General features: G+C 43.7%; 1 protein-coding gene across 1 annotated transcript in view; it reads left to right on the forward strand.

The window, feature by feature from the left end:
• Window positions 1–27,402, forward strand: part of RAB3B (RAB3B, member RAS oncogene family) — a 161,841-nt gene that overhangs the window by 37,462 nt on the left and 96,977 nt on the right. Inside the window, exon 2 of the mRNA XM_077453337.1 lies at window positions 3,685–3,912. Coding sequence (XP_077309463.1) covers window positions 3,685–3,912 — 228 coding nt within the window. The remainder of the gene's footprint in view (window positions 1–3,684; window positions 3,913–27,402) is intronic.

Here is a 27,402-nt window from a genome sequence, read left to right on the forward strand (position 1 = left end):
TTGGGGTGTAATTTGTGATATGCATATGCTGTGTGTGAGAAATAAACTGATAATATGACAATTTTGTGAAAAAAGTAAAAGTAAAATAAATCTTGATTTTGCAAAGAATAGTGGGAAAAAATGACAACTTCAAAAAACTCATCATGCCTCTTACTAAATACCTTGGAATGTCTTCTTTCCAAAAAGGGGTCATTTGGGGGGTATTTGTACTTTTCTGGCATGTTAGGGTCTCAAGAATTGAAATAGGCCGTCAGTACTTCAGGTGTGATCAATTTTCAGATATTGGCACCATAGCTTGTGGACTCTATAACTTTCACAAAGACCAAATAATATCCACCAATTTGTACTTATTTTTACCAAAGATATGTAGTAGTATAAATTTTGGCCAAAATTTATGAAGAAAAATTACTAATCTGCTAAATTTTATAACAGAAATCAAGAAAAAATCTTTTTTTTACAGAATTTTTGGTCTTTTTTCTTTTATAGCACAAAAAATAAAAAACCGAGCGGTGATTAAATACCACCAAAAGAGAGCTCTATTTGTGTGAAAAAAAGGACAAAAATTTCATATAGGTCCAGTGTTGCATGACTGAGTAATTGTCATTCAAAATGTGAGAGCACCGAAAGCTGAAAATTGGTCTGGTTATTAAGGGTGTTTAAGTGGTCAAGTGGTTAAAGCAACACCATTGTTGCCTTGGCCGTGTGTTTTGGGTAATTTTCATGCTGGAATACCCATCCATGACCTATTTTCAATGCTCTGGCTGAGGGAAGGAGGTTCTCACCCAAGATTTGATGGTACATGGCCCAGTTCATTGTCCCTTTGATCCAGTGAAGTTGTCTTGTCCCCAAAGCATAATGTTTCCACCTTCATGTTTGATGGTGGGGGATGGTGTTCTTGGGGTCATAGGCAGCATTCCTCCTCCTCCTCCAAACACGGCGAGTTGAGTTGATGCCAAAGAGCTTGAATTTGGTCTCACCTGAACACAACACTTTCACCCAGTTCTCTTCTGAATCATTCAGATGTTCATTAGCAAACTTCTGATGGGCATGTACATACACTTTCTTGAGCAGGGGTATTTAAGTCCTTTACAGCATAGTGTGTTACCAACTGTTTTCTTGGTGACTATGATTATCCCGTGTAGATCTGGGTTGATTCCTCACTGATCATCGGGACTCCATGAGGTGAGATCTTGCATGGAGCCCCAGATCGAGTGAGATTGACAGTTATTTTGTTTCTTCCATTTGCAAATAATTGCACTGTTGTCACTCTCTCACCAAGCTGCTTGGCGATGGTCTTGTAGCCCATTCCAGCCTTTTTGTAGGTCTACAATTTTGTCCCTGACATCTGTGAACAGCTCATTGGTCTTGGCCATGGTGGAGAGATTGGAATCTGATTGATTGCTTCTGTGGACAGGTGTCTTTCATACAGGTAACGGCTCGTTACCTGTATAAAAGACACCTTGGAGCCAGAAATCTTGCTGATTTGATAGGGAATCAAATACTTATTTCACCCATTACAATGCAAATCAATTTATAACTTTTTTGAAATGCTTTTTTCTGGATTTTTTTTGTTATTCTGTCTCTCACTGTTAAAATAAACCTACCATTAAAATTATAGACTGATTATTTATTTGTCAGTGGGCAAAGGTGCAAAATCAGCAGGGGATCAAATACTTTTTTTCCCACACTGTAGATAACACAGCCTGTCAGGACACACAATATAGTTCCGCAGTGCTTGGAATGATGCAAGCTGCAGATTATGGGCTTAAAATAAAAATGAACCCAGTCACTAAAATGTCATATAAGCTTTAACATGTAATTTGTGCAGCTCCTCTATAGATACAGCGTGATGATTGAGCGTTGTCACTCCAAGACAGGAACTGTGTTACTGGCAGGATCACCAGAAAAATAAAAGGGAAATGAGCATAAAAAAATTGAATACAGCCACCTCATCTAAGAACTGGTGAGCTGCAATATAGTGTAGCTATGGGGTTGGGGTTGCTGAATATTGTGGTTCACCTGTCACCCTGCCCGGCATCCATCTCCCAGACACTTGGAGATCTAGAACAGTCCATAAGCTTTGTTTTTTTGTTTTATTTTATTGAGGGGACTGAACTTGGATGGGGAAAGGGAATTTTATGGGATGCCCAAAACAATTCAGTTTAACTTGCTTGGGACTACTATATACACTCCTGTATATATATACTCCAGTCTTCTCTCCAACACAACTCTTGCTTAAGACCTCTTTTTCTCATTCCTCCAGCACTTCACTTGCAGCAGATTCCCGGACCAGCTAGCACCACATGGTTAGGCCTGACACTAACTCAGCCAGGCCTCAGTGAATTGCCCTTTGCAGGCAGAGGCCTTGGGCCCCTATGATGTAGAAATATTTCCGGTGCTAACTGTCCTCTACTCAGCTACTGATCCCAGTAAACCCTCTTCAGGCCCTGCCAGCCCTCTTGCCTGCAGCTGCCTCTTTCCACTGCCCTTCCCACAGTCCACTCTTCTGGTTCTGCACCCATCTCAAACTGCAAACTCCCAATTCTCTCAGGTGTGCCTCCCCAGTCCTCCTGACTGTGCTTCACTCACCAGCCCTCCCTAGTGCGACCAGTTGTCCTTCCTGAAGTCTATTAGCAGTGCTCCCTCTCTCACTGTCCTCTCCATGCTCTCTCATGTTGTGCCTCTCCTCAAGTATCTCTTCTCATCCTGGCTGCACCTGAGCCCAGGCCCAAGATCACCCCCCAGACTGTGGACCTCCATGTGGGCCCCGACAGTATCCACACTCTCACTCCCAGATTTTCCACTTGACAACTCCTACCCAGCTGGGTTGACCCTGAGTATTTAAGGAGGCCTTTCCCCTGCCAATCCCAGTTGGGGATTGGTCAAGGCTCTTCAGAATATCCCAGACAGCTCCACCTCTCCCCCCTCTCTTTCTAGCACTTTCTAGAAAGAGGGAGGTGACAGTGATGCTACATGTAAGTCACCCAGCCCTGTCCTGAGACACTCCCAGCCCAGAATGAAAAGAAACAGGCCTAGCCACCAGCTAGGCCTGCCTAAATTTTCCTACTCTATGAAAAAATCTAATCTCTAGCACAGGGGTCTCAAACAGGCGGCCCTCCAGCTATTGCAAAACTACAAGTCCCATGAGGCATTGCAAGGCTGACCGTTACAAGCATGACTCACCCAGGCAGAGGCATAATGGGACTTGTAGTTCCACATCAGCTGGAGGGCCACCAGTTTGAGACCCCTGCTCTTGCACCTACCTAACTAGAAGGTGCTACAATAGTAAATCTTTGTTCTTGGGTTTATATATACACTTTTAATGTTTGCCACTTCCTAAACATGAATGTCAACTGGTTTCCAAATGTTGCAGTAACAATACCTTCATATGTGGTTTTACCAGAATGGGCAATATTCACTTCAGTATGCCTTTGACATGGTAGAATAATAGAAGGTATTCCAATGTTTTTGTATAGATGTAGCTGGGCCGTGTAGCGCATTTCTCTCACTCCTGTGTGGAGATCTGCACCCTACATGAGGAATGTCTTGGCATGCTTCAGTTACTTTGTTTAGCCCTCCCTTTAAACCTCACCTCTCATTACAACTTTCATCTTCTGTAGTTGTTGCTTTCTGTGCAGAATTCATAGTTCCCCAGCCTGTGATTTCTGACTTTGTGTGTTGCAGATGGCCTCAGCCACAGATGCGAGATATGGACATAGAGATGTCTCAGACCAAAACTTTGACTACATGTTTAAACTTCTGATCATTGGAAACAGCAGCGTGGGGAAGACCTCCTTTCTTTTCCGGTATGCCGATGATACGTTCACATCTGCCTTTGTTAGCACGGTGGGAATTGACTTTAAGGTGAAGACTGTATACCGAAATGACAAGAGGGTGAAGCTGCAGATTTGGGTAAGGATATACTTTTTAATGCATTTTTTACCTCAATCTTTTTCTTTTATGTAAAGAAATGGGAAAACGACCTCTGTCAGGTTTTACTGCTTTGCGGGGCTTCCTTTTGAGAATTTTCCCTTTTTGCTTCTTTTTCTGTAGATAGTGTTTTAGCAGGCAGAAAGTGAGGGAAAATCTGCAACAGGGGAAAGGATAACAATGAAAAGCTGACGGGGTTCTAGCATTTACATAAAGCCTAAGTTTACCTTAAATTAAAAAAATCAGCACAAGGGACATGACTTGCCTTCATTGAGATGTGTCCATTATGCTGCTGAGTCCTCCTTCCTCCAATGACCCAGATCCCCCTCACTGCTGTAATCTGCCATTGCAGCGGGGAATAATAGAACCAGGGGGTTCAAGAGTGCCCAACTATATGCTCCCTTTCTACCCAGCTGCTTTATTTATAGAAGCTGGTGCTTCAACTTCTATGTATAAAACACAATCTATGAACAGAGGGGCAGACCTATCGTTCATCTGCCTGTCCTCCATTCATAGGTCAGGTTTAATTCATAGAAGTGTTTGTAATTCATAGAACTGTAATAATAGCTTCTGTGAATGGAGCGGCCTGGTGGAAAGGGTGAGCTCATCAAGAGTACACCGGTATCTCTTGATGAGTACCTGTGATAGCCACTTAGTTCTGTTAACCCCTGCTGCACCAGAATATTACGGTGGTGGGAGTCATCAGAAGACTTCAGCAAAAGGAGGACACAGCAGCACAATTAAGTGAAAAATTGGTGTTGCGCTCCCAAATAGTAAAAGGACTACTAAATACGAAACATAACTTTCAAGTGGATATCATAAATATAAATAGTGTGAATAAAAAGCTAAAAACAAAAATCAAAGTGCACATGTGCATACCATATCTATCTAATGTTAAGATCAAACATAAATAGAATAAATAGATAAATAAAGGAGTAGTTGATGTGTCAACAACAAAATAAACAATCGTGCTGTGGTAAAACAGTGATCCACAGAAATAAAGTGCTAAAGTGCATATAACAAATCAACTTCAAAAAAACAATTCTGTTATTCAGGGTGACCAATGAATAGTCCAAACGTGAATAATACAGTGAAATATCACAACCAATAATAAGGTTAAATGGTACAATTGTGTGTTCACAGTGCCAAGCCAACTCTCTCCATTTGGGTGATCTCCACGTGTTTGAATGGGCACACCAGGTAATTACCTTACTGCTGTAAGGTATACAGCCAAATAGCCTCTAGCAAGGGACACTTGGATTCAGGAAAAAAGGGGCTTCACACTTCACTAGCGTCACCGTCATCCATCAGATTCCTCCGTGGGTAATATCAGCATATACACTCAAGGATTAGATAGAGCCCACCATAGTGTAGTAAATTAAATAAAACCAAGATTATTAAACAATATAAAAACTACTCACAAGGCTAGGGCAGATAGAACGCACAGCAAACAAGACAGCAAACCAGACTGCGAGCGTACCGCTCGGGTGTAGACGTCACTTCCGGTATTCAGCAGCACAATTGACACATCTTAATGAAGGCATGCAATTTCCTTTGTGCTCATTTTATTTTGTTTTAGGTAATATTAGTATTTAAAGTTTATCAAACATATTTTTTTCGTTAATAGATTAGGTGAGGGTCTTTTTTTTGCCATCTGTGTCCCAGATTTCCACTCACTTCCTGTCCTGTAGACTAAATGGGAAGTGAGCAGACACCTTTCCAATGTAAGAAAAGTCCCCTCTTACTTGTCATGGGAACAAGTGTTCACATTGAAAGAATTGAAATTGTTTTTTATGTTTGTTCCCGCTGACATTGGTGATCAAAACAATTCGGAATATTGCTGGAAATACATATCATGTTGTATAATTGTGGGGAGGTGTATAGTCCCAACGCGAAGTGCAAAATCAAACATATCAAACGATCAAAAGAGAATTACTGTTCATACGGATGGAGGCCCATCAAAGACACACAACGTGGAGCCAAGGACAGGCACAGACCAAGAGGAGAAACCGTGCCTAAAAGGAGCAGCCCAGGGCACACAGGTGATATACACGAGGGAGAAGGAATAAGACTCGCAGCCCCTGATATCTCCACTGTTCTATACAAGAAATGCACTATAGCGGTAGGAAGGAAACATCCAAGTTAATCCCCGTATGTGTAGATATAGGAGAATGGCATATGTCTTTTGTTCAGCATAACACCTGCGCCTGTTTCCCATACCAGCCTGGCAGTAACTGGTCCACCCCTGTCCTTGGCTCTGTGTTGTGTGTCTTTGATGGGCCTCCACCCATATGAGCACTAATTCTCTTATAATCGTTTTTGCATCCAATTCACAATAGTGTGAACCCAGCCTCCAAGTCTCATGAATTAAGCCCCATGCACACTATCAGTTTTTCTACTGTGTTTTTCCTTCAGATCTACCAAAACCATATAATATGAGATCAAACCTTAGGAGTTTCAATTTGTATGCAATCAGGCAGGCCCTTGCACTACATGGTTTTGGTAAACCTGAAGGAAAAACTCAGCAGAAAAACTGATAGTGTGTGTGGGGCTTTAAACTATTTTTGTACACAATTAGGAATATTATATCTCCTTAAAGCGGTTGTATACTGTTTTTTTTTTTTTTTGTTTTTTTTTTACTTTTACCTACAGGTAAGCCTATAATAATGCCGCGTACACACGGGCGGACTGTATGGCGTACTTAGTCCGTCGAAACACATTTCAGCGGACAGTCCGCTCGTGTGTGGGCTTCAGCAGACTTTTTCAGCGTGCAGTCCGGCGTACTAAGAATTTCGGATTTTTCGAAATTCTGTCCGTCGTACTTTGGTTTCAGCGGACAATCCGCTCGTCAGTATGCTAGTTCGACCGACTAAGAATGGCGCATGCCCAGAAAGGATTTACACGGCGGAAGGGTGCTTTGCTGTGTATTGGACTTCCTATTTCTAGTCCCGTCCTACGCGCTGTACACGTCATCGCGCAAGCTTTCGACGGACTGTTTGGGTATCCGTGTGTGGTCAAGTCCGTTCAGTGGAAAGTATGACGGACTGTCCGTCGGATTGTATGACGAACTAAGTACGCCATACAGTCCGCCCGTGTGTACACGGCATAAGACTTACCTGTAGGTAAAAAAAATATACCTTTATGGTTTAGGAGATATTCCCCTCGCACAGGGGATTTTCGGCTGAAAACCCTGCAGACGCCGGACTTTGCCAGAAAGAAATCTCCCGTGCACATGCGCGGGAGTGACGATATCGTGGCTCCGGCAACTCACAGAGCCAGAGCCCCGAAAGCCATGCTGAGGGGAACATGTCAGCTCCCTCGGCGTGGATCGTCTGAGATATCAGGGCCTCGTTCTAAGGTAAGTATTTCATAATGAGCTAGTATGCGGTGCATACTAGCTCATTATGCCTTTTCCCTTGCAGGTCAGAAAAAAATAATAATTCAGCGGGTTTACTCCCGCTTTAATAGGGATACAGACAGCAATAAAAAACAGACAAAGGTTTTCTCCCTTCAACACGCTATTCAAATCTTTTACAGTAGTTATAGTATAACTTAAAGCATTTTACTTGTCTGTGTTGCTGTCGCTTTTTGTCCTAGGGACAACTTTTTTTTTTTACCAGACAGTAAGTGAACCCTCTTCAGCTGAGCCTACAATAGAAGTAAAACCTGACAGGGCTTCTAGTCTTTGAATGAATGAATAACTTGTAAAGCACTAAACAAATGCGAACTTAATTGTCTCAAGGCGCTAGATTAGTCCTGTGTTGTCAAGCAACTGAGAAGAGGTGGATCTTGAGTTTTTTCCTGAAAGCCAGATGGTTTTCTTCCATGTGGATGTGGGTCAGTAGGGCGTTCCATAGCCGTGGTCCTTGGACTGCGAATCTCCGTCCTCCCCTTAATTTTTAACGGGATTTGGGAATGTGGAGAAGGTTTTGGTTAGATGAACGAAGGCTGCAATTGGGTGTTTTTTATTTTCTCACGTAGGTATTGAGGAGCATCTCCATATGTGCATTTGTGGGTGAGGCAGAGGGTCTTAAATGTGATCCGATTTTTTTTATGGTTAGCCAATGTAGGCTCCTCAGGGAAGGGCAGATGGACTCCCAGGGTTTTTTTCCTGTTATCAGTCTTGCTGCTGTGTTTTGGATGAGTTGTAAGCGCGCAAGTTGATATTGGGGAAGCCCTATGTAGAGGGAGATTGCGTAGTCGTGAAATAATGACTGTTCCAACTACCGCTGCTTTGTCCTCTTTAGGAATGAAGGGGATGAGTCTACGTAGCAGGCGGAGGAGATGGTGGGATCTGCTGACTACTGATCCTATTTGTGCATCCATTGACATTTCAGGGTCAAAAATGACTCCAAGACTATTGGCCTTAGTCCTTGGAGAGATGGTCTGTCCAAAGATGGTAGGTAGTTTTGGTTTGCGTGTAGGATAAGAAGCTCTGTTTTCGATTCGTTGAGTTTGAGGGAGTTAGTGGTCATTCAGTCGTCTATCAAAGTGAGGCATTTTCCTAGTTGCTGATGATGGTCTTTTTGTCCGGTGATACGAAAGTAGAGTTGCGTGTCGTCAGCGTATGAGTGGAAGCAGAGGTCTGATATTCTGATGATTTTGAGTGGGCGGATGTATATGTTGAAGAGCACTGGTGACAAGGGAGATCCTTGAGGGACTCCGCAAGAGATTGCCCGGGTTTCAGAGGTGAATGCTCCTAGTGTCACTGTCTGAGAACGATTTCCTAAGAAGGATGCGAATCATTGTAGATCTGAATCTGTGACTCCTGCTATTTCTATGAGGCGGATGAGTAGATTATTGTGGTCCACTGTATCGAACGCTGCACTGAGGTCCAACAGTACCAGGAGACATATATCTCCGTCATCTGCTTCTTCGAGGGCGTCGTCTCATATCTTGAGGCGTGCCGTTTCTGTTCCATGGCCTGGGCGGAAGCCTGATTGCAGCGGGTCCAGGAGTTTGTGTGTGTCCAGGTGGCGTTGTAGCTGTTGTACTACCGCTTTCTCCATAATCTTGGAGATGGTGTTAAGGCTTGTTATCGGTCTGCGGTGGTTAAGGTCCTGAGGGTCGAAGTTGGGTTTCTTTAGCAGGGGTTTGATGGTGCCTTGTTTTAGGGCGCCTGAAACCATCCCTTTATCAAAAACAACAACGAAAAATAATTTTAGCTACAGATAAACTATCAAAACTACCATAATAGACTGTCAATCAGTTTTGCATTTCTAATGTGCTATTGTAAATAGGAGTGGAAAATTAGAGATGAATGTAGGCTACTGTTGTGGACCCCTTCCTATGAAAATGCTAGTTTTGCCTGGCCATCAAGCTGAGAATTTATCTTCAAAACAATTCAGAGTCATTCACCTGAAACAAGTACAAAGACAGTATGAAATTACTTTTATAGCTTTAATTTGCCGCATGTGTGTAGCGGGTTTGTGACCAAGAACTGATGTAGCCAGACATAGCCAGATAACATTTTTCTTTCTGACCACCTGGACATGTTTCCATTTGTGTTTCATCAATGGGATTAAAAAAGCAATTGCAACCTCACAGAACCCTTCTCTGTACATATGAGCAGACAGTTTATATGGCCTATGTGTACTTAGAATCTTAGGAACCATATCCACTATTTCCTTACCCTAAACTTTTTAGAAAACTAAATTTTAAATTTTACCATTATTCACAATTAATACTTCTAGCACTTGGCAAAAAACAAAACAAAAAAAAAACACACACAGCAGGTGCTTTCCCTATGAGCACCACCCATTTTATTTTTGAAACAGGACACCAAAGATGCTGCATGCAGAACTTTTCAAAATGCACTGCACCCGCAGTGTACTGATGTGAAGAGTTGCATGGGATTTAAAGGGAAATATTTTCATTGTATTTTTGATGCACTTTAAAGCTGCGTTTTAGAGCAGCAAAAGCGCATCAGTGTGAAAGGGACCTGATGGGTTGCTATAGAATAGGGTGGCTTTATAGCTGAACTCCATCTTTTGTTATACTTTACATAGTTTGTTTGGGTCAGCTTGGCCCAAACAAACTATGTCCCTCACTAACATGTGAAGCTGCTGGATGTGCGGTATAAACTGTATTGAGCTGTGGCTAAATACAGCATACCGCACTGTGTTCTGGGTTCGAGCCAAGAATTCCAGTCTTGTACCCAGAAAAGCGGCAGAGTTTTGATGTCACAGCCTCTCTCGCCAGTCAGAGGAAGCTTTGTATTCATTGATAGAATACATCACTTTCTGTGAATGGCTGATCGCTGCTGTTCTGCCATTACTAGTGTAAAAAAAAAATTTAAAAATTCATAATTGTATACCATAGTTTGTATACGCTATAACGTTTTCATAAACCAATCAATATACGCATATTGTTTTTTTTTTGTTTTTTTTTTAACAAAAACATGTAGCAGAATACATATTGGCCTAAATTTATGAAGCAGGATTTAGTTGTCAGAATGTCCTACCGTGTGTACAAGGGCTAAGGCTTGCTGAAAGATTTGCAAATACTTTCTACTGAAGCCCATATGTACAAGGCCTAAAAGATATGAGTGTGAGCTTGCCAGCAAAATTCCAAAACTGAAAGTCCAGTATTGGCTCGGTTTGCCCTTTAACTCTATAGTAGGCAAGTATGGTGACCATGTGCCTCACATTGTATATATGGAGGATGTCCTGTGACTGAACCTGTAATAAGAAAATGCTGCTGAATGGCACTTGCTCATGAGAATGTATGGATGAGGCCTGGTTAATTGTCAATTCCTTTTTTAACCCATTGTGGGGCCAAGCACGCACCAGCATGTAAAGAGCTGGTTGCATCTTCTATGTTTACACTTTGCTGAACTTCCTGTAGTATCTGTTTTATTTCTACTCCAGGCATGTTATGTCAGATTGGATTTGGTTGAAGAATCTGTGTTTGCCTTATATAGGCCTGCTCAGATCTGCTGACTTCACTAAAACTGAGATGTATCCTTGTCAAAGGCGAGTTCACAGCAGAAAGTTTTTCTAATAATTCCTATGACCTCATACCCTGCATTCACTTCAGATACAATGTGATGTTTGCTGACAGGCATTTTCCTATTTACAGCTCATCTCTAGTCAAAAATGTTTTCAGTATTGGATAGAGTAGTAGGAAAAGCTTTTTGGTGACCATTGTGACTGGAAGAGAAAAATGTGAAATCCAGAATTGTATAACTGTAACTATAGAAGGAGGTACCGTATATACTCGAGTATAGGTCGATCCGAATATAAGCCGAGGCCCCTAATTTACCACAAAAAAATGGGAAAACGTATTGACTCGTGTATAAGCCGAGGGTGAGACATGCCTGTCCATCCCTGTGTCCATCCCTGTGTCCATCCCTGTGTCCATTGCAGCCTACCTGTGTCCTGTGCATGCCTCCGTGTGCCAATCTGCAGCCTCTGTGTCCTTCTGCAGCCTCTGTGTGCCATTTTGCACCGATCTGCATGTATAAAAAACATACGGTGGCCATGCCAGGATTGCCGCACCTCTCCTCCTCGTCTGTGACAGACGGCGGCCATTCCACTGTTCAAAAGCCGCGCCTCCGTCTGTGATAGGCGGAACACTCAATTTCCCAGCAGTCAGTGTTCCGCCTATCACGGACATCCTCTCATCCTCGTCCGTAGTATGAGGATGAGCGGATGTCCGTGATAGGCGGACCACTGACTGCTGGGAAATTGAGTGTTCCGCCTATCACAGACAGGGAGGCGCGGCTTTTGAATAGTGGAATGGCCGCCGTCTGTCACAACCACTTGAAAACCACTTGCTTCTGGGTCCACTCAGTATGAGCGCCATTCAGGGTATGCATTGCATTATTCTCTGATTGGACAAGATGGAGAGCGTTAAGTCATCACTCTGCCTCTCCACCTTGTCCAATCAGAGAATGCTTTGCATTCATTCTTAAAATGCTAAACATTCTCTGAATGGCAACCATGCTGAGTGGCCGACCTCTTGTATTCACAATGCATCAGGCCAGCCACTCAGCACGGGATGCGGATCAAGTGGACATCACTGGAGTAGTGATATCTACTTCAGTGATTTCCATCTTCAGTGAGGCATCAGCCAGGTATCTCATATACATAGATGCATTGGTCCAAAGGGGACCAGTGTAATATGTATAAAATATCCATACCTGGCAACCCTTTCTCATTCAATAGGCTTATGGGACCCTTCCTGTAGGAGATGGCCCTTTTGCTCCCCCTATATCCCGGTCGCCCCCCCCCCCCCTTTAACAACCGCTTGCTTCCCCCAGGCCTACAATCTCATCAGTTTCGATGGTGGAAGGACAAGGGACTATAGGGGCAAATACTACCCCCTTGAAAGTTTTCATCCACAACAAATTCTACATTACTTACTCTCTTTGAAAATTGAGTGCTGATCTTGCAACGCAAATGGTGTTTGAGAATAGAATGTTTGCAAGCCACATTGCAACGGGTTGTATTTCAATGATGTACAGACTCTTTGTCGCCCCATCCTCCAAATTGCCCTATCACTTGGCATGGGAGAAGGATCTTAACTAAGTCTGCCGATGATGCGGATTTGTAGACCTGAAACACTGGTATACATAAGGGTATGAATGTAGCACTGGTAGAGGCGAGCTTTAAGGTTTACTCCAGGTGGTATTTAGTTCCAGAATGCCTCTCAAAAATGTTTCCAGGTTCTTCATCTTCGTGCTTTCAGGGGGTTGTGGGCAGATGGGGACACCCCTTCATATATGATGGACATGCCCTAAGGTTAGATGATTTTGGGGACATGTCCACTCTTTGATATATTCCGTTACATTGGTTAATATTGTTAGGGACACTCGGATTGCACCGTTGAACATGCCAGTGGATAACATTCCAAGACATAGCAGAACCTGATTTACTTTATATTTTTAGGGTCCAAAATTGCCATTGCAACAGCTTTGAAGAGCCAATTAATCGACTTTGTCCTGTTGAAACAAAAGTTGTCCTTGCTTATACTTAATAAACAAAAAATGTGAGCATCCTACTGGATAAACAAGCACTTTTTGATAAGATATGGAAGCCCCAGCTTTCTTATTTACAAGTAACAGATGTTTAATAGCAATATGTGGTTGGTAGGGAGCTTCTGGATAGACAGGGTTTTTCCTTTTTTCTCTTTCACTTCTCTTTTCTCCTTTTCCCCTTGTCTTTTTTTTTTTTCCTCCCTCCTCTCTTTCTACTTTCTTTTTATTTATCAACAAAGCTGCTTATTGTGTAGTCCTATTGATACACCTTTTTGATGGATGAATATCCTCACTTTAGGTATACCTGTTAGGGCAGCCACTCACAAAAACTACCACTATCTGGTCCTGGCGTCATGGTTAGCTGCTCCGACTAGACTACTTTATGTTTCTTTAGCAGGTTTTATGTCTATTGTTTTCCTTTTATATATTGACCATGGGATTATCGATAAGTTTAAAAAAATGGGAGATTGTATACCTTCAATCTATTTTTTTCATACTGGGTGTACACTAAGCGCTGGTTACTCATAACAATTTCAGGGTGCTTTTTCTTTTCCAGTTCTCCTAACTATATTTCCAGAATGTGCTGGATGTATGAAAATATATTACAGTTGGTTTCCTATTTTGTAGCTCTTTATGATATTTTTCTGTTGAAAAAAACAAAGATTTAGCTTTAACTAAATCGATTACAACAGAAAATATCCATACCTGGATTCCTCTTAAACCTTCCCTACTCTATCTAACCTATAAAATGTAAAATAGAGATAGACTTTAATTGATACCTCCTCATTAAAATAAATTGAATCTGCCATTGATGACTCCCATCAAAGCTAGTTGCCTGGCTGTGTCTGGCTTCAATATTTGGACTTTCCAGATCTGTGTGCTTATTTGTATCTCAGAGTAAATTTTGAACTCCTAACTAGCATACTTGTTCTCAAAGGACTTGGAAAGCACTGAAGTCATTGTATTAGCATGAGAGCCAAGGAACTTCACTATAGTCTTTTTAAAGCTGAACTCCAGGCAATCTGATAAACAGTGGAACTTCTTATACGGGTATCCGTATTACTAACCAAAGGATTTGTATTTCTGTTCATCCAGTTCTGATATTTACAGTGCTCTGGTACACAGCACAGCCCTCTCTGAAAAAAGATCTGCCTTTTCTCTTCTTCAGTTAAATTAGCATGGTGTACTCTGCAAGTGCAGTTGCTCCAGAGTTTAACAAATGAGGGAAAGCTCTGCCAAATTCCATCATCACGTGTAAGCAAAAATTCAGTTTTTTTTTTTTTTCCTTGTATGTGATTAGGTATTCTTTGCAAACTGAAACTTCATCTCATTTACTAAGCTCTAAAGCAACTGCACTTGCAAACTGCACAGTCTATTTGCCTTTAGTAAATACAGCCCATTGTCTGTACATGGAGTAGTGAAAGCAAGAAAGCAAATGTTGATTTATAGTTTTAACTAAGCATTGCAAAATTGTTTTGGCAACTTTGACATATTGCCTGGATTCAGATAATTAGCTCAACTTAGATTATGGCATAGATTTGTGAATCATCTGCTAATATTTACTTCAGCTAACTGGATATTGTATTATTTTAATCCTTACATTTGAAGGACTATGAACTATGACCACATTTGCCTCCTGCCTTGCTTATACTGGTATATGGCATGGGTTATGTTCAATATGTCATCCTTCATTGTATTGCCCACAATGTGGTGTTTAATGGGGTGCTGTTTCGGATCAACTTTTTGCTGCCTGCAATTTGTGTTTTTATTTTGTAATATGTTTACATTCACACTTCTATAGTTATAAAGAGAAATTCTGCATTGCAATAGTCTCCCCATATGCTTGGAAACAATGCTACTTGATGGCCAGCAATGGCAGTGTGTGGGGTTGAAGGTGGGGATTCAGATCCTAGAGACTGCTGTTGCTGTTGTTTGTTTTTTTTTTTTTGTTTTTTTTTTATTTAATGAAGACCTCCATTATAGTTAATGGTGACCTCTTCTTTCAGAAGAGAAGAATTTTGAAACACATCCAAATGCTATCCATGTATTTAAAGCAAACCTGTGCTCATTCAGGTCAGGGCAACAAATTTGCTTTTATGTCCCCAGGTCTGTATTATGAGCATTTGTCCTTGAACGCATGGGGCCTTAAACACGAGCACCACTCAGTTCAGCACTCAGCTCTGTCCAACCACAGCATGCTATAGACTTTGACATGGTACAGGTGGCAAGGCTAACACTACACTTCTCCCTCCTGGAAGCACTAAAATGCCAGGAGGAATGCACACAAGCTAGAAGACCTTGTGTCCATGGAGCTTATGTGACAGCCCTTGGAAAAATCCTTAAGCACGAGTGCTGTTACATGAGAGGAAGGAAAATTTGTTACATGCTCTTTCATACCTGGAAGTACTGAGTATTTTCTTCGCTCCTGGTGGCTGAATGGAGCTGTAGCCAAGTGAAGCAAAGGAGAATATAGGCTACTGGGAGGAGTTAATTAAAGCAAGCCTTCACTCTAAAGGGCATGTTGGGCTGCCCTGCTTCCTCCCCCATTCTCATACAAATGGAATTTAAGTGCTTTATTTGTGCTGCAAAGAAACATTTCTACAATTCTCGCCTAGGCGATAACTTCGCCCTGTCCCCTGCATGTGCAGTTGTGCCACAAGGCTCCTGAGAGCCCTGTGGCACATCTGTACAGGAGGAGAAGGAGTATAGCGCCAGAGCATGAGAGGGGGTATTAAATAGAAAGGTTATGGCGCTAAACCCAATTAGTGGTGTGTTGAATTAACCTATCGCCACAAATTAGTGTTGTTGAGAAAATGCTGTATGCAATTAAAGTGCAAATGCTTCCTAAAAAATACAATCAGTATTAAATCAACATATGTATCCCATCATAATTAAATCCAAAACCATGAAAATACAATCAATATTGAGTCATCATATATGTGTCAACATACTATAAGTGAAACCAAAAATATAATAAACATTCACTTAGGTCATTGCAGGTATACAAAATGATAAAAATTCTTTCAGACAGCCTAAGAAATACTACTGGTATCCTTCAGTGTTCTTATTCAGAATAAAGAACTGTGCAAATAAGTGCAAAGAAAGTGCAAAAAGGCTAGGGATCAGAAACCAGGTTCAGCCAATAGTCGCATAAAGATGCATGTGTGTCCAATATGTGTCCAATGTTAATATTTGGCTGATAATACTGCCACCGCAGACTACTGCTGTAATTGATACGTGAAATCAATAGGGAACGTTTCATCCACTAATGCAAACAGTGCGGGTCTTCAAATAGAAACCTTCATCCCCGGTGCGCCACTCAGTGCTGTAATATGTAAATGCTCTCACCAGAATTTATGCCCCTTATGGGGCTAGATGGACCTTCACAATGTAAGCCACTGTGTATCGCTCTCTGGCTGCTGCTGCTGGTGCACTGGGTGAGGTTTCACTGTTCCGTTCGTATAGTCTCCAACGTTAATTATACATGAGGAAAGACATATCCATAGTGTAATACGTTCATAACCAAATCGTTTGTTTATTTGTATTAAAAAACGACTCACATTTAATATTAAAAGCATATGCATGTAAAAAACTCCGCCGTTCGCCTCTATCCGTTCAGATGGGTGCACGCAACGTGGCCACGCCCTACGCGTTTCGTCACTCTGACGTCCTCTGGAGCGGCCATATTGGTGCACCTTACGATCTAAATAGGGTGCAGTGCTCCACTACGCCTGCGCTGAAATGACAGCGCCATTTTAGATGTGGAATGCCCTTAATCTACTAAACCTGAATACAATTCCTTCCCCCTCCGTCCGTAACGCCCTTGGGGATATTAACAAATTAAATTAGCCTCGGAGCACTGCAGCCTACCTTTGTTTATACCTTTATAAACCGTACCCAATATTATTGACATCCATTAGCATTATCCAATTGCTATTGTTCATATTTTAAAACCTAAACTTAAAACTCTATTCGGGAAAAAAGTGTATAATTGCTTCTGCCTGGGGGAGACCTAACTAATAACTCCCAGGTAAAAAGGAAAAAAGGCAAGGGGAAAGGAGGAAAAAAAGGGAGAGAAATATTTGGATCAATGACGTCCTGTTGACTAGTTAATATTAAAAGGGGACTCATAAGAATTCTAAAGGACTTGTATAACATTACTTAATAAAACATATATAATAAAATATATATGCAAATATGCAAATTTGAACATGAAATAGAAGATGTATAGACTATAAAGGTTTATTAGGAAAGTTTTTTAAGAGGAAGTTTTTTTAGAAGGAAGTTTTTTAAAAAGTTTTTTTTAGAAGAGGGAACCTTTCAGTAAGCAGGGGACTTTTTATGCATGTATAAGTGTGGGGAAGGTCTATTTGAGACTTTATTATTTCCTCACCTATGGTAATTGTGGTACTTTTGACTATGTGTTGCCCAGCTATAGTCGATTTTGAATCCGAATAGGGAACCTTTAGATTATTATTGCTCCTAATTAGGGATTAAGGGCAATTCTTACTTAAAATATGTCCAATCGTTTGACCATACTATAAAATTTAAAATTTAAATCAAAGGTATGTCCTAACCCTCAAAAATATATATATATTGGGGTGTTCATGTACCTGATGTGTTTTTTGTTAATGTGTGACTAGCTTATATGGCAGACACTGTTACTTATCCATGTCTTGCTGTAATTCTGACACATATAATGTATTTGTATGAATAACATTCGACCCAAACCGAAAATTAAGAAATGAAGCTTGTAAATTGTCTAGTGTTGAGGCTAGATCTATATTCATTCCCCCTGGCTGGAGAGTGTCTAAGTTGAAAATCCATTTTGTTTCGTTCCTGGATATTTTAATTGTTTTGTCCTCCCCTCTCCAGTGGCCTCTAATTTTATCTATTCCATAGAAAATCATTTGTCCGGGGTCCCGATTATGGAAGTCCCTGAAGTGTTTGGAAACACTGTGTTTCTGGAAGCCCTTCTTAATATTTGCGATATGTTCCCTTATCCTGATCCTTAACTCCCTAGTAGTCCTGCCCACATATTGCTTGTGGCAGGGGCACTCAATAACATAAGTGACGTGGGAGCTATTACAAGTGATCAATTCTTTGATCTTATATTCTTTTCCATTCGAGGTGGATTTAAAAGTGGTTTTCTTTTTCTCGGTCTTTTTGCTGTTTCTGCAAGGGAGGCAATTTCCACACTTATAGAATCCTTTCAAGGTCTCAGAGATTCTTATTTGTTTTGGTGGGTCCACCACATTTTTCACTAATTTATTTCGGAGTGTTGGGGCCCTTCTGTAGATGAACCGTGTTTTTTTCGGCAGTATAGCCTGGAGTGAACTGTCTGCCTGTAAAATCGGCCAATGCTTTTTGATGACATGTTCCACATCTTTGTGTTGCCTATTATACCCTGTAAGGAACGCGATACCCTGAAAATTTTGCTTTGGTTTTTCCTTTTTATCTTCTAGCAATTTTTTCCTATCCATACGTGTTACTTCATTTTTTAATTTTCGGAGGTTTTCTTCCTTGTATCCTTTCTTCTTAAATCTTTCTATGATGGTTTCCGCCTGCTTGTCAAATTCGTCACTTTTGCTGCAGTTCCTGTACAGTCGTAGAAGCTGACCCTTGGGTATATTCCCTAGCCACCTGGAATGATGGCAGCTATTTGTGGGAATGTACCCATTGCGATCTGTGGCCTTGAAGAAGGTACGGGTGCCGAGGTTTCCTTCATGTTTGTAAATTTGGAGGTCCAGGTAATTTACGCTCTGAGTGTTATATTTTCCTGTAAATTTGATGTATATGTTATTATTAATCTCTTCAAAGAAGTCCTGCAGTTGTTCTGGCGTGCCTCCCCATATCAATACGATATCGTCTATATATCGACGGTATAATTTAAAATTTTGCCTGTGTACTCCATAAATTTGTTCTTCCTCCCATCGGTTCAAGAACAGGTTCGCTACACTCGGAGCATACTTTGCCCCCATTGCTACACCTTTCGTCTGTGTGTAGAAAGTTCCATTATACCAGAAGTAGTTAGAAGTCATTGCCATCCTTAGGCCTTCAATAATGTATTTTATCTGCTCCTGTTTTAAATCCGATAGTTGTTGCAGTGCCCACTCGACACTGCTAATGCCACCCTCTTGTTCGATGTTTGTGTATAACGATTCTACATCTATTGTCACCAGTATGTCGCTTTCGTTGATTGGGATTCCATTTAAATCCCCTAGTAATTGCTTACTGTCCCTTAAATATGACCTTCCTTTTATTACCAGGGGTTGCAGAAAACTATCCACATACGCCCCTAATCTGGAAAACAAAGAATCAATCCCACTTATAATAGGTCTCCCAGGTGGATGAGTTTTATTTTTGTGGAACTTAGGGACATAATATATAACTGGGGTCTTTGCTGCCTTTGGGAGTAGATATCTTGCCTCTTTTTTATTCAGAATGCCTAAATTCTTACCCTTTTTTATATATTTCTTAAGTTTGGTTTCATATTCTGATTTTGGATTTTTCTTCAGCTTCTTATATGTGTTAGGTATATTCAACAAGTTCTCCATTTCTTTCTCATAGTCTTGTCTATCGAGTATGACAAGACCCCCTCCCTTGTCTGCGGGTCTAATAATAATCCCCTTTCTTTTTTCTATTTGTTTAATGGTTTCCCATATCCTTTTTCCTTTAGTTTTCCTGACCTCTACGTTCTTTAGGTCATGTTCAACCATCTTCTTGAAGACCTTAATATTTTCATCCTGTTGGACTTTGGGATTAAAGGTTGAGTTGTTTCTTAATTGTGAGTGCTGGTAAACTGTATTGTTATCTTCCTTTGTATGGGAGTTCCTGGTTGCAAACATTTTTTTGATGTTAAGTTTCCTCACGAATCTTTGGAGGTCTATGTATGTTTCAAATTTGTCCAATCCCTTATCTGGGGCAAATTTTAAACCCATATCCAGCACTCTAAGCTCTTCTTCCGTGAAGGCCGCCTTACTTAAATTATAAATGCCCTCCCCTACTGTTCCCTTCTTCTTTTTCTGGAGGCCTCCTCTCTTTCCTCGTGTACGTTTTCTGCTCTTCTGCCTTGTGTCCTGTATATTTCTTCCCCTCTTTGGTTCCAGTGACGATCGTTTCCCCCATAGTTCCTCCTCACGTTGTCATCTCTGGTCCATCTCGGGTTCCACCCACCATTTCTTCTGGGGGGCCCATATTGTTGGTTCCTTATTGGATATCGGAAAGGTCTCCATTCTCTCTGAGGGCCATGTCTCGTATCTCTCGGGCCCGGTGGTCTGTGTTCCTGTCCCCTGTGAAAAAAATCTCTTTCATATCTTCGGTTTCTAAATGGGGTATATTGTGGGTATTCCCTTAGGGGGGAATATCTGTTATGGTGTCTCGGAATGTTAGGTGTGTAGGGAGTATGGTTACCCCTGTATATATCTTGTTCATATTCCCCTGGTATCCTCCCTTCTGGCCTCCTATACACTGGTGTATGGGGGATATCGGTTCTTGTTGTTCCATCCTGTGTTTGTGTGGGTTGATCCCACTGTTGTTCAATATCTTGGATTGGGTTTTCCCTGGATTCTTCCATTATGGATAGTTCATTGTCTTCCTCATTATAGTTACCCTCTATTTGCCATTTATAAACCTGCTGGTTTTTATAGTCCAGCACGTCCCTCTTGAATTTCTTTTGTTTCCTTTGTTGTACTTCCTTGTCATACTTCTTTATGTGCTCAATATATTCTGCTGCTTCCTTAAATGGTATAAGTTGGTGCCTGAGTTGTGATATCTCAGTTTCTATGTTCTTTAGTTTATGTTGGTGTCTGATCACTATTTTCTGTAGAAGTGCTGTCTCGTGCTGATTAAAAAACTTGTACCACTCTTCCATTAAATGCCTATAATTTATTGCATCGTTTGGGGAGACATCCCATCGTAACCTTCTAGGTGTTATTTTTTCCGCTATATACATTTCTAGAATGGCCACATCCCACCATACTCTCAATTGTTTCTCAAGACTGTGTTTCAGATGTTTAAATAGGCTATCCAGGTCCTGCTTAATGACCACGTGTTCCTGATTAAATACCTCCACAAGATTTACCGTTCTACTAGTAACATATTTAAAAATATCCATTGCTGCAACTTGAATTGGGGCCTATTAGGCCCCCTTTGGTGTATATAAATAAATAAGTAAAGTCGCGCTATGGAAAAAACACCCTAATTGTATGAAAACAAAAAACTCCAATGTGATAAGAAATTGTGGTGGGAAAAAATGTGAAAAAAAGTGAAAAAAAGTTTACAGGGTTAGAGCTGCCTATACCTGAAGCCCTCACTTCCTTAATAGGGAGGGGAGGGTATGGTGGGATGTGGCCATTCTCGAAATGTATATAGCGGAAAAAATAACACCTAGAAGGTTACGATGGGATGTCTCCCCAAACGATGCAATAAATGATAGGCATTTAATGGAAGAGTGGTACAAGTTTTTTAATCAGAGCGAGACAGCACTTCTACAGAAAATAGTGATCAGACGCCAACATACTCAGGGACCAACGTATACCATTTAAGGAAGCAGCAGAATATATTGATAGGGAAAAGGCTTTACAAGAGCACATAAAGAAGTATGACAAGGAAGTACAACAAAAGAAACAAAAGAAATTCAAGAGGGACGTGCTGGACTATAAAAACCAGCAGGTTTATAAATGGCAAATAGAGGGTAACTATAATGAGGAAGACAATGAACTATCCATAATGGAAGAATCCAGGAAAAACCCAATCCAAGATATTGAACAACAGTGGGATCAACCCACACAAACACAGGATGGAACAACAAGAACCGATATCCCCCATACACCAGTGTATAGGAGGCCAGAAGGGAGGATACCAGGGGAATATGAACAAGATAGATACAGGGGTAACCATACTCCCTACACACCTAACATTCCGAGACACCATAACAGATATTCCCCCCTAAGGGAATACCCACAATATACCCCATTTAGAAACCGAAGATATGATCCCTCCGCACGCCAATACATCAGTCCGGTCGCACATTTCGGCATCGCCGACATCCCAGCGCATCGGCGGAACACTGCCAGCCGAGTGGGATCCACCGCTGCTACGATGGACAAATACTTAGTCCCGCTGCAGCCTCCGGCCTCCACGCCGGATCCATCCAAGATGGCGCCCGCGGCCTCCGGCGCTCCAGGACATGCGGCGCAGAGAGAAGGTGAGCGGATTGCTATACAGGGACACGACATGCCTCCGTTCTCCCCGCCGAGTGACTTGTCCCCGTGTCTACCCCGCTCACTTTCCATGGCCTCGCTGGACAGCCCGGACCACAGCAGCCTGCCACCCTGGTTCCCTCATAACTCCCAGCTGTCCCAGAGACCCTCTCGCAGTGGATGCCTCACCCCCGGACCGCACGACCAGGCTGCTCACGCCTCAGCCACACAGGGGGCCACTCCGCTGCCTCCTACACAGGCATTATTGGGGGACAAGACCATTTTGACTTTACTGCAAAACCTTCCCACTAAAGATGACTTTAGCTGTATGGCAGCCAGGATTGAAACGACCTTGCGACATGAAATCGCAGGGGTCAAACGTGACGTGTCGGCTACGAACGAGCGGGTGACCACCCTGGTATCGGATGTAACCTCCCTGACCACTAATGTTACTGACCTGAAAGTCGCTCATGATACCCTTGCTGACAGAGTCGCACAGTTGCAACTCCTAGTTGATGACCTTGAGAATCGCAACCGCAGACGCAACATCAGGATCAGAGACTTGCCCGAAGCCACGGGCCAAGCAGACCTCAAAGCCACAGTTACAGCTATATTTAACGCCTGTCTGGACCGCGCTGCTGACACAGTAATAGCCATTGATAGAGTCCACAGGACCCTGGGTCCCAGGAACCCCACAGAGAACCGGCCACGTGACGTTTTATGCTGTCTCCACAATTACTCGGTTAGGGAGGATGTCCTGCAAGCGGCGTGGCGCAAAGGCAGCATTGACTTTGACGGGGCCCAAGTCACCCTTCTGCCGGATATTTCCCGCAAGACCCTCCAGATGAGACGCTGTCTGCGACCCCTCCTGGAACACCTAACTGAACGGAGGATACCGTACAAGTGGGGTCATCCGTTCCACCTCATAGTGCGCAGAAATGGGAGGCCTCTTGCGCTACGCCACCCTTCAGAGGTCCCGTCCTTCCTGGAGGCTTTGGACCTGCCCTCGGTTCATGTCCCCAACTGGTTGGCTCCAGTTGTTCCCCAGGGAGCTGTGGCCCCGACGAGCAACCCCTCAAACAGGCCGCAGAGAGTGAGACGCCACCGTCGATCCCAACGCCAGAGATCGCAGGCCCCTCAAGATCATGAACCCTGAAAGAATACAGTAATCTTCCGCTGTTCCTGTGTTATACCCTTTTTTTCTTTATTGTTTTCTTTTTCTCTATCAATATAGGTGGCTGGAGCATCCAGCTTTGTGTTATATACCTTGCAACGGGTCATTGCTCCCAGCGACCCCACAGGGGGAGAGGAAAGACATTGCAAGACCAGTGATGGATGCGGCGCTTCCTGGACGAGGCCCTGGGATACTGGCGGTACTGTTTACCATTCTAGAAACTGTTTATCTACAAGTGCCCTAGTCTCGGTGCTCTTTTTGTTTTTGGACTGCCTGGGGGTGCCTCCCGGATGCCCCTGGACGGCGTTCCTGCTCCCTCCCCTTCTCCTTCCCCCCCCTCCTTTTTTTTTTTGGGGGGGGGGGGTGCCTGGGTGGTATAAAGTTATCTATACTCTGTGTTGCAAAGTTCACTATGTTGGTCTAATTATGCATTGTTCTACTGTTGTTGACTGCCTGATACTAGCTGCGGTGATGTTCTATGATGTGTTTGATGTCGTAGTTACGATGCCAAAGAAGCTCCGTGCACGCCCGACTGCGGCTGCATGGACCATGGGCTGCTGGAGGGGTACTGCACCGACGAGTTCCTCCCACTGCAGTGCCTTACCTCTTCCCCCACTAGGCCCTTCTGCCCTAACCGGCAGGTTCTCTCCGATAGGAGCATTAGCAACTCCCTGATCTATCCTCCCCCTTCTACCTTCTCCCTCCCTGCTAACTACTGCTTTTCCTCTTTCTCCTTTTCTTCCTCGGTGTTTGAACTCTATTTCTACTACTGACTCTGGTGGGGACCTCCGGCCGGGTACCACTGCTGTCATGGCCCTGAAGCTGGTTTCCTGGAATGTGAAAGGGCTGAATGTACCTGAGAAAAGGTCCAGCTGTCTAACAGAATTGTGGCGGATGAAGCCCCAAATAGCTTTCCTCCAGGAGACCCATTTCAGGACAGACCAAATACCCCGGCTTTATAGTAAGCACTTCCCACTGGCCTATCACAGCACGTCACCTACCTCCAAATCGAGAGGAGTGTGTGTTCTTCTTGCTAAAAACCTGCCGTGGCGCCTGTTAGCTGTCCAAGCCGATAGTGAGGGGAGATTTCTTTTCATTAAGGGAACTCTCCATTCGCAAACCTTTACTCTGGCCAATCTGTACATGCTGAATGTGGACCAGCTGCCGGCCTTGGAAGCATGCTTGGATGCTCTGGCTGCATTCTCAGAGGGTACTTTGATTGTCGGAGGAGACTTTAACCTCACCCTAGACCCCCGCAGAGACTCCTCTTCGGGCACTTCTGCGATATCTGCGAGAACACGTTCCCACATAAGAGATCTGCTACACTCTCACCGACTGATTGATGTGTGGCGTACGCTCCACCCACAGGATAGAGACTATACGTTCTTTTCCTCCGCTCATGGTTCTTACTCACGTATAGATATGTTCCTAGTCGCCCACAATGCTATCCCGGCGGTCACAGACGCTCAGATAGGCCACATAGCCCTGTCCGACCATGCTCCGATCTCTTTGATGCTGAAGCTGCACCAGGAGTCCCGTGGTCAGTCCTGGTGGAGACTGAACAAGTCTCTCCTGAAGGACCCTGAGACCCATGCAGACCTACTTAGGGAAATAGAAAGTTACTTTGAACATAACCGTGATTCTGTTTCCAACCCCCTCATGTTATGGGCAGCTCATAAATGCTACATTAGGGGCATTCTTATTAAACATGGTCATAGACTTAAAGTGGCCAAAACTGAGGCTCTCTCCAAACTTATTGCCAAGCTACATGCGTGTGAACAACGACACAAATCCTAGCCGACTGCTGCGTTGGAGGTGGAGGTGAGGGATCTTAGAGAACAAATCAGAGATTTCTCTCTCTTTCAGGCTAGAACCAGACTTATGTGGGTCCGCAGGACGTACTATGAATATGGAGACAAGTGTAGTAGGTCCCTAGCGAACTCCCTGCGTACCCAACGCAACGCGTCCTTCGTTCCGACCATAGCTTCCCCCTCGGGGGTTAAGCTTCATGATTCCAGGGAGATAGCAGAGTGCTTCCGATCTTTCTATGAAGCCCTTTATAACTTGCACCCCCGGGACTCGGGAGACGCCCCCCAGGCCAGCACAGCGGCCATTGACGAATACCTAGCTTCGGCAAACCTCCCGTCGCTGACACAGGAAGAGATAGAGCTTCTCTCGCAGCCAATCTCCCCGGAGGAATTGTCGGCAGCGTTAAAAGACTCACCAAAGGGCAAGGCACCAGGCCCAGATGGGTTTACGGTCCCTTACTATAGGGCCTTCCTCTCTCTGTTATCCACGCCGTTTGTGTCAGCTTTTAACGCCCTATTGGAGGGCCAGACCTTCCCGCCAGAGCTGTTGCAGGCCAGCATCTCGGTCATACCCAAACCGGAGAAGGATCCACTTCTCTGCGCAAACTACAGGCCCATCTCCTTATTAAACTGCGACCTCAAGCTCTTCACTAAGATACTGGCGGAGCAGTTTGCGCCCATTCTCCAACGCCTGATACCTCTGGACCAGGTAGGGTTTGTTCGCAACAGGGAAGCCCGTGACAACACGACCAGGACAATCAATGTTATAGAACGCGCCAGACGCCTTAAACTGCCGATTATGCTGCTCTCTGTGGACGCAGAAAAAGCGTTCGACAGGGTGAGCTGGCCTTTTCTGCTAGCCACCCTGCGAAGCCTGGGTGTACCTCCCCCCATGCTTTCATGGGTTACAGCTCTTTACTCGTCGCCGACGGCGGTGGTTAGGGTCAATGGATTTGCCTCGTCGCGTTTCACTATTGGCAATGGAACGAGGCAGGGGTGCCCGTTGTCCCCCCTTCTGTTTGTCCTATCGCTTGAACCCTTGCTACACCATATCAGGCAGAACATAGACATCAAGGGACTGGACACCCCTTCGCATCACCACAAGGTCGCAGCCTTTGCTGATGACCTCTTGTTTTATGTCTCGGAGCCTCACATTACATTGCCGAATCTCTTAGCGGAAATAAGACGATATGGCACCCTGTCAAATTTTAAAATTAACTTACAGAAATCGGAGGCACTCAACGTCTCCCTGTCTACCAACGCCCAGACGAGTTTAAGCTCTAATTTTCCCTTTCGTTGGGCAACCGAGGCTATACAATATCTAGGTACCAAGGTTCCACCGGACCCGCATCTGATTTTTCAATTGAATTTTCGGCCGCTCCTAAAAAATTTTGCCGTAGATCTAGAGAGGTGGTCAAAGTTGGCGACCTCTTGGTTTGGGAGATGTAACGTGCTCAAAATGAATGTAATGCCCAGACTCTTGTACCTCTTACAAGCCTTACCGATAAAAATCCCCCAATCATTTTTTAAAGCCATGCGCACCATCTTTATTCGCTACGTATGGCAGGGCAGGCCTCCAAGACTCAGCCGAACATTACTGCTCAGACCAAAAGACAAGGGAGGGATTGGCCTCCCAGACCCGGCATGGTACTATACGGCGGTACACATGAACAGAGTAGTCGACTGGTGCAGACACCTGAGGGATAAGCTGTGGGTTCGTCTGGAACGTGAATCCGTACCATTTCCAATTGAGGGTTTGCCCTAGAGTGGACCGGGCTGGTCGGGAGCAGCACGGGCGCACCCTCTCATTGAGCCAACGCTACAAGAGTTGGACAGATATTTTACGCTGACGGGCGTACCCAGTTTCCCTTCGCCCATGACTCCTATTATTGGACACCCACGCTTTGAACCAGGCATGACGGAAAAATCTTTCCGCCTCGACCCTGGCCAGGACTTTGTGCGGGCCTCTTCTTTTCTCGGCCCTGGGACGTGGACAGCAGTCTCCACTATGTAGGAGGCGTTAGCAACCACGGCCCTGGGACAGTGGAAACTTGCCCAGCTCTCCCACTTCTTGAAATCCTTGCCGAACAGTGGCAAGTTCCGCAGACCCCTAACATCGTTTGAGGAGATGTGCTCAGGAGAGGGACCGACCCGAGGGTCTCTTTCCCTGTCATATCGCATCCTACTGGACCAACTCTCCCGGGGTAATCTGGTGTTCTTGGAAAAATGGGAGCGGGACCTTCGTATCCGGCTCTCGCCAGACCAGAGGAGCCGCGCGCTTCTATTTGCGCACAAGTCATCCCTATG

The sequence above is a fragment of the Lithobates pipiens genome, unplaced genomic scaffold (assembly GCF_037356315.1).
Source record: "Lithobates pipiens isolate NorthernLeopardFrog02 unplaced genomic scaffold, aLitPip1_a1.2 Scaffold_23, whole genome shotgun sequence".
Taxonomy (NCBI): domain Eukaryota; kingdom Metazoa; phylum Chordata; class Amphibia; order Anura; family Ranidae; genus Lithobates; species Lithobates pipiens.